Source organism: Aythya marila (assembly GCF_965140915.1).
Source record: "Aythya marila genome assembly, chromosome: 7".
Lineage (NCBI taxonomy): Eukaryota > Metazoa > Chordata > Aves > Anseriformes > Anatidae > Aythya > Aythya marila.
In genome coordinates this window covers 33,923,702-33,945,156 of record NC_139048.1, presented here as the reverse complement: position 1 = coordinate 33,945,156, position 21,455 = coordinate 33,923,702, and the positions used below count along the sequence as shown (strand labels likewise).

The 21,455-nt window shown below is 37.3% G+C and overlaps 1 protein-coding gene across 2 annotated transcripts in view; it reads right to left on the bottom strand.

Moving 5' to 3' along the window:
* The window catches only part of CTNNA3 (catenin alpha 3), a 464,394-nt gene that overhangs the window by 12,689 nt on the left and 430,250 nt on the right, over positions 1 to 21,455 (bottom strand). For both annotated transcript variants that reach the window (XM_082765467.1, XM_082765468.1), the window contains 2 exons: positions 7,096 to 7,201; positions 893 to 1,027 (listed from right to left, as the gene is read on the bottom strand). In XM_082765467.1, coding sequence (XP_082621593.1) covers positions 893 to 1,027; positions 7,096 to 7,201 — 241 coding nt within the window. The remainder of the gene's footprint in view (positions 1 to 892; positions 1,028 to 7,095; positions 7,202 to 21,455) is intronic.

Here is a 21,455-nt window from a genome sequence, read left to right as displayed (position 1 = left end):
TGGTATGGGAAGCTCTTTCCGTAACTCTTTTTTATCATTTCTTTATGTCTGGATATCATAATCCTATATGCCACAGATAATACCACTAATAATCAAAGAATATGTAGTTACAATAGTGATAGCATATATAGATTGGAAAACACTATTAGGATCGTAAGTGTAACCATGAACCTAATGCTACCATGTCCACCACTGTACCATGTACTGAAGTGCCAGGTCTGCACATCTCTTAAATATCTCCAGGGATAGGAACCTCACTGCTTCTGTGTAAACACTTACAATTATGCTTTTGCTGAGAGCAAGTGCACAGAACTTCCATAAAATCATAAGCTACATCTTTTCCACGTCTGATGTTATTTAGTTCACAATACGGCAAATCAAGAAATGTATTCAACGATCAAGTCACCTTTGCTCTTAATTTTCTTTAGTTCTTCAGGGAGGTACCGTCTCCTGCATGTCACAGCAGGTAGTCAGTAATTCCCCTCAGCATTTTGTTCTGAATGGGAAGTACAGCTCTGGAGATTTCTTTTCGTGTATGTTGATACACACCTGTGCATATTCCATGTATGTGAAACTAAACTAAACTAAAATCCACTATCATGAAGACCTTACAGTTCTTATAAACAAAGTATTTCAGAACAATAGTGAAGAATAATACCTTTTAAGAATCTAAAAGGAAAAAAGAAATCCACAAATGATTGCTCTGCCTTTTAAGTCACCAGGCTTATGCTTCACTTTCTTAGATTCTCTGTGTAAAGAGAGTGTAAAAAGAAAAAAAGCAAATAAAAGAAGAAATTCATGACTATACTAGAACATAAGCACAGGAAAGGACAATGCAAATATGACAGATTTTATTTTGATGAATAGTAATTTATACCATTTTTCTACTTACAGCAGACATGATGAGCTCTCCACCTAGATTCTGGATTTCTGCTTTAACTTGACTGCAGATTTTGAGCTGATGGGAGTATAGCTTGATCTGTTCCAGGTAAGCCAACAAGTCCTGTTTACATGATTGGTCTGGACACTGAAGATAAAGGAATGAACAATAAATCATATACGCAGTGGCTGATTCAAAAAATTCATCTCAGACATCACATTATTGCTTCGTTGAGGAATTACTCAAATCATTCAGATCTATCCCTAACTTCCCTATATTCACTTGAACATCGCAGAGCTTACCTCAGAAACATCACTGATCAAATTCCTTAATACATGGATAATTACTTTTCTTTCAATTCCTAGGAGACTTTGACTTATTTTTAAGAAGATACCTACAGTAACAGTAATATCTACGTCGGCAAATATAAACACACAAACGCAAGAGCAGTGTTAACATTTATACAAAATAATACTTTATCTTCTAATAATGATCTACATTTTTGCGTTCCATCTAGTGTATTTAGCTTGATAGCAGATCTTCTGTATCAGAGGGAACATGAAAATAAGAATGTCTTACAGCTGACTCACTTATTTGAATGGTTTATAAAAAAGAACATCTTTCTATATTCACTTATGTGAACACCAAAAATACCTGGAGGGGAAATGCTGCTCTGTGACTAAGAAGCTGGTCACACTAAGACCTCATGTGTTTGTTCTAAAGCTGTTCATTGCTCTGGCAAAATAAAGATATCTTACAGGTGAATGGTGAGCCCTTAGTGTGCTACCAAAACTGTGAAGTAAGCATGAGAAATGAGAAATTGATTCTTACAAGTTCCTCAAAGATGTGTTTTTAGCCTTTGTATGCTGTAGTTTGTATTGGAAACATGGCCATTTTAATTCGATAGGAAATTAAGTTTTATATGTTAAGAAAGAATGTATGGTCCTAGCTCATTGCAGAGGCAACATTCATCTATTGTTTCATGAAGCTAGACCTTTGTGTTTATGGAACAGTGACTGAGAGTAATGGTTTAAATCTAACAAATTTAAAAAACGGAAAAAAAAGCTAATTCTACTTCATGAAGTACTTCACTTAAATTACTGGCTTTGCTGAAGAAATCTGATACTTGCTTAAAATGTGGGGTTCTGGTAATCCTCTGTTCTTCAGGACTCTGCGCTTAGTATTGGAATGCTTAGATAAGCAAAAAAGTTGATGTTCTAGATTTAGAAATGGCAGCAAGGAGTAACAAATTAACCTGAACAATTTTTAAGTAATTAATATGCATTAAATATGTATCCTTACCTTGTGTTCTTCTGGATCCATTACTAAAACATATTTTGTACTTTGGCATAGTTTAGGAGAAAAATGGAAGGAAGGGTGTCTTGACATCTTCTCTTTATTGATGTGCCCCATTTTTCAGTGTGGTCTCAGTATGCAAATACTGATATCTCTGTGGCTGTTCAGAAAACCTGAATACTCATTTTTTACTCCTGAAACTACTTCATAGAAATCTGTCCTTCCAGTCAAATGCAGTTGTAACCTCTTTTAACTATCAAAGCTATACTATCAGTGTGTTTCCTGCTAAGAGATGTTTGCTTGCTTTTCTATTCTTTCTTCTCCCCAGTTTACTTTTCTCTTTTCCCCACTGGAAAAACTCTAGAGATGGGCAGATGCTGATCAGTATCTCATTCTTCCACTTCAAGTAGTGACAGCGTCAATTACAGAAGTTCAGAGACAACGTTTTAACTTCATACAATAATATTGACAGGATTATTTATATAATAATATTGGCATGACAGTCACATTTGCTATCTGCCTTGTATGCATTTGTAGAAGAAATGTGTAATGTTTTGGGAATGCTGAAGATGATATGCCTCAAAGATAGGGAAACTGCCACTTAAGAAGGATACCTTTAGGTTGAAATAATTCTGGTCCAGCGTTCTGGACCTCTGGTCTGGAGAATATTGGTTGAGTGCTCAGTAGCACTCAAAAAAGCAAATACTAGGGTAAAAAAGGTGTGTTCAGCTGCATAATTACATTTCATAAATCTGTGGTATAACTGCGGTTTTACTGCCCTGCGCAGGTATGTATGGTGCATTGTTCCCCTGTCTGGCACAGAAGAGAACAGGTAAAGTACAGAAAAGATTTTAATGAAGATCAGTATTCTCTCTTCTAATACAAAACCAGAAGGCCAATAACAGTAACTCGCCTACAGTCAAAACAAGAGATAGTTCTTCACACTGTGTTAATTGCAGAAACCTCTGCTGCAGAATGATAATAATGAGAATCGTACATCGGTTAAAAAAAGTCGCTGGAAAAAATAACAAAAAAATAAATACAAGGAATATCAAAGCTATCAAATGTACCAAAAATGTGTTTTGGTAAGTAAATTCATTAATGGTTACAGGAAGTTGGAAGACCATATTGTGGAAGTATCATGAAATATGTACCGTCATCTCACAGAGTTCTGTATCTAGTCACTACTGTCAGCAACAGGGTATGGACCTAAATCAACCTATGGTCTGACCCAGCATGCCCATTTTTATGTACTTTACCCATGAAACTTTACTAGATAAAATCAAACCAGGAACCAACATAGGGATGTGGTATGTCTGGGGTTAAAGATAACATTTTGTATTACCTTATGCAGGATAAAGTACAATTATGAATTATAGCATTATAGCATATCCCAACCAACTATAAAGAGATGTTAGAAAGAAATGTACTCTGTGAAGAGGATGTTCCATGAGGAACCCTCTGCATAGTGCTCAGAAACACTGGGTACAAGCAACACTTGCTTGGTAGTAAAAGAAAACACTGTTTTGTATCGATCCCTACACTTCCAGAAATAAAGTAATCAACATTTTCTTGCATTGATGTATTTATTAATCCTGACTAGAAGACCACTATACATCGAGTAGTTAGAGATCCATTTATCAGTGAAGCTAATCAGGCAAGTGCTGTGCTGCACGTATCACAAGGCCTTCAGGCCTGGGTTGTGCTGCAGAAATCCCTTGGCCACAGCATACGCTTGGCCAGATGTTTGCAGTGGAGGAGCCTGCAGCAGTTCCCTCCTTGTACTGGTGGTAAGGGCATGTGCATATCCTTGCCTGTAGGACTGCAGCGAAATGTGACCATCCTTTTTGTTTGATATTGGAAATAATGAGTGGAGTTGCTTTTCTTTAAGAAAATCCCATGAATAGCTGAAATGAAAATGGAGGAAATCTCTTGTATGGACAGTGTTTGCCCAGAATGCTGCATGTGGATCAGAGGCCCATCTGGGGCTGCGCCACCTTGGGTTCCCACTATATGAAGCGACAAGATTGCTGTTATCTCCTAACAGTGGTGGTAAACAGCATTGTAAATGGTACCTCATGGTCTGGCTGCCTTTCTTACTGGGCTCCATGACAGACCAGCACTTCCTGCTGCAAAACAAATAGTTATGGAGGCATCGTTTAGTAAAAATCCTTAATCTGCAGTGTATTTCATTAAAAATGGGATGTACTGCCTTATATTCTTCAGGCTTTCAGGTCACAAAATTGACAGTGGAGTTGAAACATTGTTTAATTTTATCATCAATATCCTTCTGATTGATGTGCCTAGGTTGATGTTGATGCCTAACTGGGACTATGTTCACAGTTGTTAACTCTGAGTCATCTTTAAGTGATTTGAATATGGACTGAAATTTGCTAATTGTACTGCACTGTGTCCCTATCTTTTCAACACAGGAATTTATAAAAATCATAAGTGAAAAACAGTCTAACAGATGGGTGCTCTTGCACCTGATGATTTATATAAAATATTGCAAATAGAGTTTGATTTTTTTTCCCTAATAGGAAAACTGTATGAACTATGTAATTCCACAGTTCCTGAATTTGAGTCTCTGAAATTACATGGAGTGTGAACCAAAATAATTTGTTTGAAAATGTTTTATGAGCAAGAAAAGGTCAAAGAGATACAATTCTTCATTATGCAGTGATTGCTTATTTCAAAGTCTTGCTTAGGTCTGAAGCTAGGTAGAAGAAATAAAGCAGGGTTTGCTTTTCTTCCTTGTACGTCACTTTGAATACTGAAAATACTCATCATACGTTACTACGGTCCTGATAACTGTAAAGGCATAAAATCCTGGGACGACTGTGAACAGTAAGGTAATAGAGATAGTATCAGAATTGCTGACAAATAATTGAAATGATTTAGGGTAGCCTAAGTTCAATAACAGGTGGTGAAGAAGTGTCAGAAAAAGTATGTGTGAAGAATGCAAGGACATTTATCTTAGAACATATACTTGAAAAATGGTAGAACCAGCAGCTGTTACTCTTCTCTTTTGAAGCAAATAGTACAAACCCATTTTTACATGACATCAAAAAAATCACACAAATTAAATGTTACTAACCTATTTTTAGCAAAATATGTTAGTGTATTTTAATGTGTTGGAGAAAGGCAATCACTAGAACATAAGTTTTGATGAAATTTAGTCTAGACAGCAAATTCTTGAAAGGGTCCTTCAGTTTGAACAACTATTAGTTAGCCCACAGGGAATGTGATGTTTCTTTTCTTTTAGGACACCAAGAGAGCAGGGCAGACGTAAAATAACAACTAGGTTAAATAATATACTATTTTACTAGCTAAAGTAATGACTAGGTCAAATAACAGTTGAGTGAAGAATTGTTAGTGTTTACAAATGCCATGGAGATTTAAAAAGCACAATGACACAGTTAAGAAAAAATCTCGGTGAGATAAAGGATGATTTGGCGTAAGAACAAGAGTATATAGAAGTTGAAAGATTTCTAGCCATCAGAGGAATGAGAGGATCATATTGTACATCTTGCAATAGGAGGCGTAAGGTCAAGATTCTTTTTTTTTTTTTTTTTTTTTTCTTCTTTTTTACTAAGTTTGATGCATATACAGTAGTGATTGTAGTTGTGTGCAACACAGAGGTATTGAACTTACTGAATAGAGATGGCCTGGTTCACTCATATCCTTACAAGGGCTTTTTTGATTCGTGTCTTTGTTGTTGTTGTTTTTTAAAATATATACATTATCATATATGCTTATTTGCTTCTAATGCTTATGACATAAATTTAGCCAAAATGCAACACCTGTAACTGATTATGCCATCAGGGGTCAGATGGGTTATCAACTGTGTGCAAGCTCTGACCTAGAATAAATAGAGGTTATTTGAGTGAATTCAGTAAAGGGTTAAAACAACTTGAACTTCACATTTCCTGGCACTTTGGAAGGTACACAGTGGTTATGTGCTATAATGGTTTTTCCTCATGCTAACTCGTTCATGTTTCTAGTCTGGAGTCACAGTAAAAATACAAGAAGAAAGTTTTAGGTAATTTTAGGTAAGAAATATTCCAGTAAGAATTCACCATATTGTAAAAGGAGTAAGATTGTAATACATTAATCTTTAGCTTTGATACCACATTATTTTCTGTAATACATCCAGTAAAGATTACAGATTTTTAATTTTAGTTTTTAAACGTTAAAAACTGAATCTGTAAAGGAGGCAGTGCACTTGAAAAAGATACGCTGTATGGAAGAGCACCTGTCAAGATCAGAAATGAGGACATTTTACCTATTTTTTTTCCACAAATCAGCTCACAACTGTATAGACCAATAATAGAAATTTTGTCTCATGTTATTTGGATTTCAGAGTCATATAACAGAAAAAGAAAAAAAAATCCTTCTTCATGCATGTTAGAAAAGTAAGTTTTATCTATGAAAATAAAAGTGAGGGGAAGAGTGCGTGTGAAAGACTGACTATACCATACTACTCTGGACCTAAAAGCCAGTCACAAAAGACTAGGTAACTAAATGGCTTAATAGTTGCAGACTAGAATTTCACATGGTTCTACTGGCACAGTCTGGTCCTAGTACTACCTACCTTACTTAGGAAAGTGGATTGCGTGTGATTAATTGTTTGGTGTTATTAATGTATTAAGGTAGCATGCTGCCATCCTAGCCAGGAAGATCACCGTGCTTATGGATTTACATAGATCTTCTTCTGATTTTTCAGGTGGTGTCATAGGTTTTTGTTGTTGCTGTGATGTATCCGTCAATTCCGAAAAGTGAGAATAAAAAGGAAAATTAGACAGGTAGATCTAAAAATGTCATTACTATTTCTGTAAGTGACCTTCTCAGGTATTGGAGCTTCTGTGGACGTATTAATCTGTGACAAAGGTTAATGCACTGCTAAATAAATAACCTACCTGATTGGCAATCAGCCGTGCTAAGACATCCATCCTTGATCCTGACTCTGAAATCATTTTTGCTGCATTAATTACATCAGATGTGTTCTTCAATGGTCCTCTACCCCTTCAAATGAAACAAAGCCTTTATTGCATTATTCAAAAACTGAGAATAAATCATAGCCATGCAAATTAGGCACAGAAGAACTCAATTGAATCAAAGTAATGAATCCATACAACTGTTTAGTTTTCATGTCCCACAAGTTTACACTGCTTGGCATCAACTGTGTAAGTACCAGAAAAATGTCACAGTTTGTCTCATGCTAGAAGCACAATGCAAACTAAATCCTAAGAACAGGGATTTTCGAGCCCAGTCCCATTATGTCATGTACAGATAATCCTAAGAAGGAAGTGGTTAAGTTTTAGTGCAGAGAAGCCTTATGCTGTTTGCTGTAGCTATCCTGTAGTTTTATGATTTTTATGTTCATTTCACTTCTAGCGTTTTTCTAATAATCTCTTTTCTAGTCAGTACAAAAAGAAAGTACATTGCAGTGATATATTCTGAGCCTCATTGTGGACGTTTGGTCTGAAAACCTAGGTTGTTTTTATTTTATTTAATTGGTGTACTCAAGCATGAATGGAAATACGGACAGGGCTGCAATGAAAACTGACAAATACTCCTCTGCAATTTGGATATGCTGTTTTCTCAAACCACTTCCAAGTAATTTCAGAACAATTGAGGAAAACTGTTAAGTTTTTGTGAACAGGTTGTCAAAAAACCACCTTTTTCTTCAGGCAAAAGACTTAAAATGAAGTATTTCTGGAACCTTGAGAAGAAACTAAATGCATAAGGTAGCTAGTATTGACAACCATTATCTTCATATTCCCTTGTGCGGTAGTTTCTTCAGTGCTGAAGTAATACTTCAGCTCAACTAAAATCAGCACTTGCTGTGCTTGATGCATATAAAGCGAGCACCTTGCTAAATTCAGCTCTGCACTTCAGCCTTTTTGATAGGAAGATTTTTAGTTTTATTATGTGAACGCTTAACTCCTGAAGGCTTCATGGCAAAGATCTGCAATGGACAAAGGAAGTGGGCAGCATGGAAAATTACTAAACTTGTTTGCTCAGATGAGGAGACCCTTTTCTTTGAAGTCAGTATGGCATCATATAAACAAAACAAGCCATTTCAGTAAAAACTGATTAACCAAAGGCATTAATATGCTAAAAAAATTACTGTATTTAGTTATACAAACATTCAGTAAAAAGTGATGACAACATGGTTAAACTCTTCTTAAATACAGTCTTTGGCTAGGGGGAGGGGGAAGACAAAAACATTCTTTGTAAATGAATTTTGCAAATTTATTTTGTGTCTTTATTGCTTTTGTTTGTTTGTAATTGATTTTATCATATATGCTTATTTTCTTCTAATGCTTATGACACGAATGTAGCTAAAATGCAACACCCCTAACAGAATAGGATGTGTCAAGTGCATACAAGATGCCACAGGTAATAAATATCAGGGGTCAGATGGGTTATCAACTCTGTTCCTTCTTTTTTGTTGAAGCCCACATCCAGAAAAAAAAAATGGAACTGGATAGGATGCATGTTACTTTACTGCAGAAAGGCATCTTCTTGCCATGGAAAACCTACTTAGTGAATTGCTTAGTTTATAGTTTATACTTAGTTTATACTGCATTTGGGAGATGAAATTTCAGATGCAAATCACATGTTTACAGGTCAAGTACTTGAAATTTCACCAGATTTCACCAAATCTCACCATTTCACCATTTGCCTTTCCTAAATTTTACCTTTTGATGGTTAGTTGCACAACTGAATACTTAAATTGCATACTGAACTTTCCCAACATTTCAGTCCACTGATTAGGTTTTCACTGTTATTTCCCCTGTGGTTACTTCCAGAGGCCACTGTTAAATTGTTCTTGGCAAGTCCTTTTGGTGCTGTACGAATAATGTAAGTGGTCCAGAAACCATTCTGAGAAGTTACAGTCCAGTCTTACCAGTCAAACTACACAAAAAGGGAACATAACCCAGAACTGATGAAGCGGGGAAAGGAGAGTGGGACTAACAGTGACAACTTACCTTTTAGTTTAGATTAACTACCCGACTCCAGAGGTTAGAGATGCTAAAGCACATTGTTTGTTGTTTTATTTTTTTTCCAGTCAGTAGATTCCTACCGGTTTTAAATGTCCTTGCATTTTGCCTATCAACTTTGAAGTATGAAAATACACTTTCCTTGGGAACCTGTTTCAATGAGCTATCCATCTCTGTCTTTTAAGATACTTGACTTGCTGCCCTCTCCATGTCTTGTATCAAGCTCCCCTTCCTTCTACAAATGTAGTCCAGGATTATCCTCCAGAAGATAGTGAATCATCCCTCCTAATCTGTGAGACTACTGTGGTGCTAGTCCAGTTGTTAAAAATAAACAAATTAGTATAGATACAGACTTCCACATAGATGCTTGTGATGATTACCTTAGCTCATTCACCTACAGCAGCTGCTTAGAGAAGGATTAAAAATGTAATTCCCACTACGTACTGTCTGCTGGTCAATGGTGCCAAAAAAAATCTCCTTCAAAGAGAAAAGTGAATGTATTTTCCATCTTTTCCCTCTTCTATGAGAGAAATTCGGATTTGTTTGTTGTAGTGTTCAGGAACTTTTTTAATCAGCATTATCTTACTATTTTTCCCTTGCTTCCAGTCTCTGTAACATTCAGAGCCAAGCTTGATCTCACACATCCCAATCATTTTACTGGGTTGATAGTCTACAGTGGACTCCAAATGACTCATTTTGATTCATTCAGTGGAAGATCTAACCCATCTGTTTTCCTCACGCAGCACTATTTACAAGCACTAAAGCTTTATTAGCTAGGTAAGTTTATAACATGTTCAAGGCTATGAAAACAAAGATAAGACAGAAAGGACTATATTTATGAGCAATTATACACCCTCAAGGTAGTGATGGCTTGTTACTATGTCACTTAAATCAGTTTTCTAGCCAGCGAGGAGGGGACTGGGAAAAGACAATAAATAAATTAAGAGCAGTATCTAGGTAAGTCTAACTAGAGGGAATGTATTTGGATTCTGAGCAATTAAGTCAGCTGAGAGTATCTCAACAAAGTTGTAGGAGGGAAAAGCTTCACAGAACTGTCTCTTGAAAGCTAAGAAAAAGAAAGCCTAGAACTTATTAATTGCTCTGACACTGAGGGATTTTGTGATGGAGAGACCTAAGCCTTTCGTTCTTGCTCCAAGCCATGATGAACAGTGTATCTGCAGTCAGTCCATCACAGTGCAGTGCCTGCACACTGTTGTAACTCCAGTGCTTAGCAGGCATCAGCTATCAGTGACAACTTACTTTCTTCCTTTACACTGCAATTTTTCACTGAAAAGTAATTATCAAAAATACTCTCTTAATTCCAACTTTTACCTCTAACTGAAAAGCCTTTGCCATCGCAGTCTTCTGTCTCTGAGGAAAGTTCAGTGGCTTACCTCTACTCACTGTACTCACCTCAGTAAATGTTTTGTTTCCCCTTCATCAGAGTTAACGAGTCCTACTGACTAGCCAGTCTCAAAAAACAAACTCCTAGCATACATCTAATGTAATACTCATAGCTAATGTGGCTCTCATGTGACAGGCTAAAAGGAAGTAAAACTCTCAGAGCCTATGCGACTGCTCATCTTAGAACTAGAATATACAACTCCTCTACCAATATTTTCAGAATCTTTTATCACCGTTTTCCTTTTCTTTACTGGTAAGGAATGACTGAAAGTGTTTCTACGTACAGATCCCAACTGAAGACAAAGCCTAAACCCCACAGAAGAAGGATGTAACTGTAGCTGCTTCACAATACATTGGACTTTGTCTCCCTCCCACTTCAGGGTGCACCGTTTCAGATTCAATTTTTGCAGTTCTGAGTGTTCATTCAAAACTATAGAACTATGCATTAAACAGTCAAGGTTATAAACAAATAAACCTTTTACTACTGGCTGCACATCTTTATCACTTATACCTGAAGAGGACTTGGTAGAGTTCCTCAAGAAATTAGGTTAGGGTGAACATAACAGTAGATAGTACAGGTGAATCCCCCTTGCCATTTTATTAAGGCTCTGGGAAGGGGAGGAAGGAAAATTCTGTTTTCACTTGCCATGTAGCCCAGTCTCATTTTACAGGTTTGGAAAATTAGGAGAAAAATATTCTTGCTAGGAAACCTGCTAGCATAACTGACTAAAGACACACTCAGCATTTACAGATACAGTAGCTGAAGCATTTCCACTCATTAACAAAACAAATGCAATACAAGTAAAAGCACAGCCAAATGAGAAAAGGACAATGTGAGGAAGTACTAATAGGTTTGAGGAAAAGGACTGTAAACTCCTTGAATTAAATAGTATTGTGTAGCTTTTGCAAGGGAGGGAATTAAGATTTAAAACAATACTTGCCTTGTGGGTACCCATGAATGGGTCAGGAAATCCAGGAACTGCAAACACAACATAGTTATTACTAACCATTCTAGAGTTCTAGAAATTCAGATGAGTTTATGAAGACAGAAGTTTCTCTTTCCTCTTTTTTTTTTCTTTTCCTCAGAGATTCAAAAAGGAGAGGAGGTCCAAAAGCGTAGACTTTTGGTAGACGTGTGTGTAGCAAATACTGTATTTGTAAATGAGTGTAATCTGGGCTGGTATGGCTCTGACTTGTTTTTATTGAATTAAGTGTGCATAAGTCACTCACAGACCATGATGGAGTGCTGCCCTTGAGAATTTCTGTGGAAATGTCTCTGTTCAAAAAGGTATCTGGTGAATGCCAATAAACACTATCAATTCATAATCAATTTCAAAGCATGCTGACTAAAACAAAGAAATGAGCAACCATCAACATGACTTCTAGGACAAATATTGTCAGCCCCCATGTAAAACAAAGTTTTATAGCCTCTAGGAAGATGGGAAAGATAAATACCATGTATTTTTAGTTCATTTAGGCTTCTGAAATTGTCTCCTGTTACGTTTTCATGAACTACCTAAAGAATATATGGCCTAGACAAAAATCACTGCAAGAGATGGGAAACTGCTAGAAGAGCATCCTCTAAGATAGCTGGTTATCGAATGACAACTGTCACAATAGAGGGCAACACAGAAAAAAAATATAACCTGGTTTTGCTGGAATCCGTCCTGATTTCTGCACTGCTCAGTTCTTTATTTACTGCTTGACTAAAGGAAAAAAGAGAATGCTTACTTTACTTAAACTTAACAGCGACTGGAAGGAGATATATATATATATATAAGTTGGGAGGCAAGCTTTCTAATTATCTTAAGTATTGAAGAACATTTAGCTATAACTACAAATAAAAAAAGAGAATGTCCACTCAGGTAGGAAAATTATAAAATACGCAGATATAAAAGTGTAATGTCAGTCTCTATAAACCATTACAAGAAGCAATTTGGTGTTCTAGTGGATCACACATTGCTCAAGTATCTAAACTAGCATACCGCCGAAGAAAAAGCAATGGCAAGATGGTATGTACGGAGAAGTAACTTCTGCTCTTCTGTGCAGTGATGAGGTCTCTGTAGGTAAATCTGACAAAGAAAACGTTCCTGGAAAGACTTTATAAAAGACCAAATGCCATCATAGTAGATTAGGTTTGGCTTTATTTCCTAAAGGTTCAGCTTTTTATAGTGGTGTAAGGCTCTGTGAAAGCCTTGACATGGGAATTCCTACAATGGCAGTCACTGGCTTACATGACACAACAGGATTCTACGGTGCTTACACTCATATGGTTATATGGCCCATCAACAATGACATCGCACCTAATGCACGTTTTATTAGGTCAAAGCCATCTGTTCCTGCGAAGTGGCCACCTCCTGTGCCAAGGAGCATCAGAAAGTGACTTAGAATTTCTGGACAAACCTGAACTGGATTAACCGTCTCAACTCAACAGCACTAGCATTGAAGAAAAGGTTTTGACAAAAAAAATAAAAAAATAAATTAGGAGTCACACTAAACATAGAAACAGCTCAAAAGTCCTGACTTTTCCTTTGAGTTAAATGGGTAGAAGGCCAACTTTTACTTTTCTCTTTTCCCAGACCTGTGCACAACGATAATATAACTGTGGCTAAAGTAGTGTTGAAAATAAAAGGGCGAATAATAAGCCATAGGAGTAGTTAAATCGTTTATAGCACTGGGTTATGTGAACAAGAAGTGGAAAGTACTGTGATTTGCAGCAATTTACCTATCAATACAAGTTTATGTCAGCCCCTTTGTTTCTTTTTCTGTTCTGGGGCATCTCCTACTGTGATTTTCTTACCAAGGTCATCCCTCTCCCCAGGCCTGTTTTGCTTTCACTAGCCTTACAAAATAAAGCTGTTATTTAGAAGGTTTTACTCTAAGAGAAACCCAGTCATATCTTTTTGTTGCTCATGTTTCTTGTATTTTGCCATTTGAGACCAATCAAAAATTTACTCAGCATTTAGCAGACAATGCAGCAGAATTTTTATTTTCCAAAGGTCTTTAGCTTCTGCCAAATACGATGTTGATTGCAATGTCTAAAATTGACTGTATTTTACCAATACCATGGTGACTTGTTTTCATTGCTAAAAAAAAAGACAAAAATACCATCTTCTGAAAAATTTCACAAAACATCATGAAAGCTCTGTGGGGTTACTGTAGTTGATCTTTGGTGCTGTGCTTATCCAACAGGGATTCTGGTCTGTGGAGCACAGACCTCCCCCTTCTCCCTCACCTGCTTTCAAGTGGCCTTGTGACTGGCCATTAACCTGCAAAGCCGTTAGTCAGGAACAGGCACTTAAGTGGTCAAGTGCCTGTTCCTGACCTCCCCACACTTCTCCTGAGGCAGGCCATTTCTAACCCTGAGAAATACTGTGTGACTGCATAATGACAAACCAAATCCCCTGTATTTGCATAACTGTTGTGACAAAAGTTTGATACTATTACAACACAGGTTAGACATTTTCTTAATGATCCGTTGTGTTTTGTTCCTCTCTGCTTTGAGTAATGAAGTAGGAATACAAATATTTAAACAAGAAAAGGACAAAATGCTCTTGTTTGTAGCTCATGTATCTTACTTTGTCAGCTGTATAAATGTAGTCCAGACATTGAAACTTGGCTGCAGGGTCAAAGGTGGACGTGACATTATTGTGAAGTAACTGTCACTGGAAGCACAGTTCCTGGTCTCCCATCTTAAAAAGCAGATGGCTTAAAAACAAAGCATTTTTTGCCTCAAAATGTGGCCCTGTGTACGGTAGACTGCTGCATAGATGAAAGGGAAGAAATGCTGATATTACTCGAATAGTTACTGAGCATTAAGTTACCCGTAAAAGATGCCTTTTAATGTGAAACTCCATCTTAAAAGTACTGTGGAAGAGATGAGACCACAAGGCGGAACAAGAGGGAAGAGAAAAGAAAGTAAGTATGTCAGGAGTGTAGCTCAGGAGGCTGAAGCGGAAAAAGCAGCCTAAAGCTTCACTACAAGTTCCTAAATCAGAAGCGTGACAAAACTAATCACAGCAACAACAGAATGTGGAAGGCAGCACATCAAAGGGAAATGTCTGATGGGCATGTATATACACTAGTTAACTTGTGCAATAACCTGAGAAGTGTATGTTTACATACAATCTGTAGAGATGAAATCTAAGAATTGCAAATTCCTTCCATAATAACAATTGTACACACAGTCTTCCCCTTCATCCTTAAATCTCTAAGTCCAAATCCATACAGAAATATTATCAGTACAAAGTAAGAGAGTATCACAACACCAGGAGCAAGTTAGTTCTGGAATCTTAAGCAAGCATCAGTTTCTCACCTCTTTCTTGTTCTCATTATTGCTTGGATGTTTCTCCAAATCTGTTTTCAAATCCAGCTTTTCAAAGGACACTTTGATTTTCAGTTTCTAAGAAAGTCAGCAGATCTTAATAGTCAGGGGCTTTAACTTGGATGTCTGTCATTTTTAATCGCTTGTTACATGTGTACCATTACTGTGTTGCTGATTACATGAGAAGTTGGTTATTTGTTTCATTACTCTCCCCTCTCCTATTTCCCATGGCACAAACAAGTTATCCACAGACTTTAACATATATAAAGTTTAAGAAACCAACATGTTGGATGGTTGTATGCTTTAGTTATTTTTAAAATCTAAGCCATTATGGAAACTAATTGGTTTGTATGAAGAAACAACATGAAAAAAAAATGACAGCATGTATTTTAATAAATGCAGTTTCCTCACAGTCTGACCTAGGTTGTGCAAATAATGTGGGCAATGAAAAAGGGCATTTTAAAACTTTACAAAAGGGCCACATTGCCCATGAAACTTCAGTAAGTACCTGAGAGCCTGTCTGCAAAGTAGTGCTTAGGGTTGTATCCTGTGAGAGCTCAAAGAGCAAACACAGAGGTGTTTGGCTATGAGGAACATGTTTCAACCCTAAGAGCCCTGTAGCCGCAGGCCTGCAGTGTCTGAAAGCACAGAAGTGAGTTACAGCTGACTCAGACAGTCAGTGCTCTCTCTAAGGACCTCCTCTGCAGAGTGGCCCATCTGCTTCCTACTCCCGTGAACCATGTGTTGAATTTTCAAAAGGAATGTCCTGGTTTCAGCTAGGATAGAGTTAATTTTCCTCCTAGTGGCTGGTATGGTGCTGTGTTTGGGATTTAGGATGAGAATAATGTTGATAACACGCTGATGTTTTAATTGTAGCAGAGCAGTGCTTACACTAAGCCAAGGACTTTTCAGCTTCTCACACTGTCCTGCAAGTGGGCAGACTCGGGGTGCAGCAGGAGCTGAGAGGGGACAGACCCAAGAGAGCTGACACAAACTGGCCAAAGGGGTATTCCAGCCCATCCAACAGCATGCTGAACAATTAACGTGGGGGGGCTGGCTGCTCAGGGCATCAGTCAGCGGGTGGTGAGCAATTGTATTGTGCATCGCTTGTTTGTACACTTTATTAATAGTAGTACTACTATTATTATTACTATTATTTTCGTTTCTTTCCCATCCTAATAAACTGTCTTTGTCTGAACCCACAGGTTTTCATTTCTTTCTAATTCTCTCCCCCCATCCCAGAGAGGGAGGGGGGAAGGTGAGTGAACGGCTGCGTGGTGCTTAGCTGCCGGCTGGCGTAAACTGTAACAAGGAATTACACCAGGGTCAAGAAAAAGCACGTGTTAGCAGCGCAGAAGTAGGAAAAAAGCCATTTAAGGGTTAATAATGAAAGAAAATATGTATGTAGGCATTGTAGTGCAAACATATAACAATGCCACTTAAAGAAGTCAATACTGTCTTTTAAAATCCTCTTGCTATGCTGTAACCTTTAAAAAGGAAATACATGTTCCCTTTATTCTTTGAAGTGTATCTTTACAGTTCTCCAGTGAGAGAAAAGCAAATGAATTGTTTCGAATTTATTACTTTTTAACATAAGCCCGTTTTTTCTTAACCTTTTTTTCCAGACTATTTCCTTATTGTTTCACAAAATGTACTTTGTAGCAAGACCTGTTACAGCAGTAAAACTCAGTGAATCCCAATAGGTTAAAAGTCAAACAGTAAATTCTAATTTAGTATTTTATGACTACTGTGCTTCAGTGCATTTCTCTTAATTGTGCAATTAAAAACATAAACATAATTGCAGACCATACCTTTTGATTTTACAGCTCACGGCCAGAGTGGTGAAAGAAACTTGAGTTACTGGGAACTTGCCACAGGCTACTCCTCCTGTGGCAATCAGACTTCTAAACCAAGACAGTTGTTGTCTGTCTGGACTCTACCGCAAGTGTCCTCACAACAGCATCATCAGCTGGATTGTGAGAGAATTTCCAACCACTCTTCTGCTTGATTTTTATCATTTGGTTGGCCTGTGGTTGGCCTGCATGATCACTTCAGCCCATAACCCACTGCTATTAAGTAACCAAACCACATGCATCCTCTCTAGCTAGGTGGTACGAAGGACTAGCCTAAGTCACCATTTCTGCATCTGCAGGATCAGTTCCTGTTGGCTGTTTACAGCTCTCTTCTGCGTACAGTTTCATCAGCTGTGCAGCAGGGACTGCCTGGGGACTCTGGACAAGCCAGATTCTCCAACACAACTGCTTATCAACGCAGCAGAAGCTGCCTAGGGGAGTCTTTAAGGACACTCTGGAACTTATCCCTGGAGAGCTCCTGCACCACTGGACTGCACCCTTAATGGAGTTCAGCCATCTCCGTGTTTGGAGTCACTCCCTTGTTCCAAAGCCATCTTCTCCTGGATGCATGTGACTACATGGGGAGTTCATGGACCACCCAGGCACTTGAACAAATTTAGTACGATGTTCTGTAATTCGTCAAATGGTCTTGTTTTCCTAACATTTTAAGGCTCTTTCATATTTCTTGAACAAGGTAAGGGGATAAAGTGCACCGTAGGATGCCCTATGTGTTTAATTTACAAAGTGCATGCCACGTATGAATGAGAAAAAAGTATTTCCCCCTGTGGCCTCAAGCAGGTACAACCATTTTGGAATGTAGAAAATAACCTAATACATAATTAATCTTTTTTTTTTTTTTTTTTTTTTTTGCCGTTGAGTTATGCTCTCAAATACAAAACAGCCCTTTTCTCATCTTTTTCTTTGTAATTAAAAATGCAAACTACTAGAAGAAAGTCAGTAGGAACTCTGACGGATACATAACTAAATGCACTGAGAAGGGCCAGGCTGAAGGCTGAAGGTTCCAACTAAGCTCTGGCCATCGTGTTATGGAGAAGCCTTTAATTGCATCCCCCCCACACAGTAGTAAAATATATGGTACAGAATTTGTGTTTTCCAGGATAAAAAATATATATATATAGTATCAAAAGAAGTAATAGCGACTGTAAAGAATTCTCTCCTCATGGGTTTTTAGATTTGCAAACATAAAAGCTTGCAAAAGCGATAGTAAATTCATTATCCAACAAAAATAAATGCTGAAAAAACAAAGCCTAAGTTCAAAGAGCTCCTTTTTACAATTTATATTAAAGACCTATCATGAAATATGGTCTCAGAATGAGACTTCGGAGTCAGTATTATAGGCTAACAGTGCCACCTGTAACTATGCACCCAAATAGCTGTAATTATGCATTTATATAAACTATGTGGCAAATAAATATGTCATTCTTGAGCTTACACTTGATCTGTGTTTTTTTTTCTAATTCAGTTGACCTCAATCCCACTACACAGATGACAGTGGAAAGAGCAAAGGAAGGTGGATTAATGACTTGAATTTGCTTTACCATGTCTTTATTCACATCACTGAACACCACATATACTCTGTGATAAGACATTCAGATACCTTCTTGAGTAACTACCTCTACATGGAGACTACCTGGTACTTAGGTTTTGGGTACTAGCCAGACAAACGGCAAAGAGTGGGAATACATCTCACCTCTCCCCTACCCATCTTCAACTTTCTCGCTTACATTACATCTCCCAAATCAACACAGGATATAATTCTATGAAATGTTGGATTTTTCTCCACTATCTACCATCTGACTTCCATGTAAATATCCTATGTTCAATGGATCAAACATAGGAATTTTATGCGGGTGTTAAATGATGGTAGTTCCAATCTGTCATAACCTCCAGCTACGAAACAGGGACCAGGACAAGCAATGAAGTCTGTATAATGTTTTCCATGCAATTCTATGTATTCTAGCAGGCAAAACACTATTATCCTGCAGCCACCTCACTTAGCAACAGTCAGCATTTTTCTACACCTATTAATTGTCCAGGTGCTTTGTTGACTCGCTGCATGCAGCTATCCTGATATAAGGACTGACTACACACAACAGATGATCCTTGTATATACCACACACATAATAATGAATGGCTGTTTACATACAGAATCCCATCTTAGAGCTTCCAGGTATTTGGCAAAGGTAACTCTTCAGTGGATGATGGCAACAACTGAGTCACCTTTACAACACCATGAGACTCAGAACGTACATGTTTCCTGCCGAGGGTACATAAGAAACTATGTAAAGATAGAACAAGAAAGTCATGTTCCACTGTGCAGTCTGTGTGTGTGAACACAGTTGTTGAGAGTGCTTCTAAAAAAATTAGGCTAAGAGCTTTAACAACAACCTTACCATTTTAATTCTGACCCTTTTTTTATGGATGGCTATGGTGAGTGGCCATGCTTTGCCAGGCCATTCTCTGCAGCATTCCTCCATGTGCTCCTGCTCAGTACCATGACTGTAGCCATGTTGGGCACCTCCACAAGAAGCGCAAAGGGGAGAGATGAAGGCTGGAAAAAAAAAAATCTCTTTGGATGTGAATGAGAGCCCTGAAGACTCATCTACTCACAGGTCTGTAGATAATTCAGGAAAAAAAAACAAAAAAAAACAAAAAAAAAACAGAACGACAACAAACTCATGTTGCTAGATGCACAAGAAAACTGAGAACTGGCAAAACTAATAGAAGTAATATCATGGGCTAGAAAGGCTACGAACGGGTCTAACTTTTGGCATTATTTTACTCTACAGTGCTAGCCTTCACAAAGCTCTTTCACCTTCCCTCTAACCTTCTTCAAAATCTTTAAGTTGATTCACAGTACAGTCATTTCAACTCCTTCTTACCAATACTTCCTACCTTAATGCTCTATATTGAAGGCTTTATTGTTCCACAGAAATGTTGATTCCAAAATCAATCTTTCAGAATGCCTTTTACTACCTATAATATCATCTTGCTAATCACCAGTCATGCCATTTTAAGCATTTACTTCTGCTATTCCACTTTTAGTGTTAACATGTGCTATTAGTAATTGTACTTTTTAGCACTTCTGCCCACAAGCTATCACTAATAGCTTTCAGAGCTAGTAGAAAAATAAAAAGACCAAGACCTCTCAGGGGGTACAATTATAACTACCAGTACATCATAGCAAAGGAACCAGTGTTCTGAAAAATCCACAGGAAAATATAAATTAATACCAAAAGCTGACTCAAAAACTCAAATGGGTTAGCTAGCATTTTTGTTGATGAAGATGTATTTGCCTAATGGTATATAAAAATTCTGTCACATGGTCCTTTGCTGAGCTACTGTTTTGCAAAGAAAACATGCGTAATAATCACAAGTTTTGAAAATATGATAAACGGATTTTAAGTTGAATGAAGTTAAGTACAAAAAACATTGCACTTAAAGAAATTTTTGGACTTACTAAGTCACTTCTATGGTAGTAAACTACTACATCTTACAAATGTATCTGTCAACTTCATAACTTTGCTCTTCAGAACACAATGGCAAATTTTGCCTGATTCCAACATCTGACATTTAAAGACAGACACGAAGTTGTACACCCTACATACTGTGCATTATAAAATCAACAGCAGTTTGAATTGAAGATGATACTGAGCCTGGAAAGGTAGCAAAAGCAAGATGACCAGTACCAAAATGTCACATAATAAACCTGTAATGTTAAGTCTATTAGATGACAATTGAAGAAAATAAAATTCACCTTTCAACATTAATCCATTCAATTAGGAAAATCACATCCTAGGATTTACATGAATACTGTTCTCACAAATGTGTTTTGTTGGTTTTTTTTTAGTACCACGTTCACTGTTGCAAAATCAAACAAATGGCAAGGTATCTAATGTCAGTAACGTATTTTGCAGTAAAAAAATAAGAAAGTACTCATCAAAATTTACATTTTGTGTTGTATATGCACCTAGCACATCTGCTGTGCCACAGTGACAGATGTTTATTAATATGGATATCTAATCATATTGCTAGATTGATAATGGCTCAGTAATTCATCTTCTAAATAGTGCACAAGTTTTTGATTATATGGTGAACCAGTTATCAAAATATTTCCCAATAATTATTTTTTTTCCATTTCCATGGCTTCAGAAAAGCAGCATTATTTTGCAGTTTTGTTTCAGAAATCACTACAAAGTTCTATCACAGCAACTCCTATAAGGTGACTTTATACATGTTTATGTATGCTGTATGGTAGACCTGAAGAAACTTCTTTTAACGTCTAAAATTGATGGAAATGTGTTTTGATACGAGAGCAATCCCTTGAAAAAATACTTTCTGCGGTAAGTTTGGTGACTCAGCTCCACTCTCTCAGTTATGCTCAGGAAGATAATATTTAATCCTAAATATTAGCCTCTTGTGCACTAGCACATCCACAATTTTTATTCCTTGATACCTGCAACCTGAGTACTGTACTTGACTCCCACAAAAAAGTACCTGCCTTGAAAATGCTATGCAAAGAGCAAACTAATCTCGGATTTTCAGAATAAATAAATACTTTGCATAATGGGGATAAAAAACAATTTTGGAAGCAGACTGTATTTTTTCTTTGTACTTTTCTTGCAGCAATTTGATAGTTGCACTTTTCATGCTTGTAAGGAGATGTA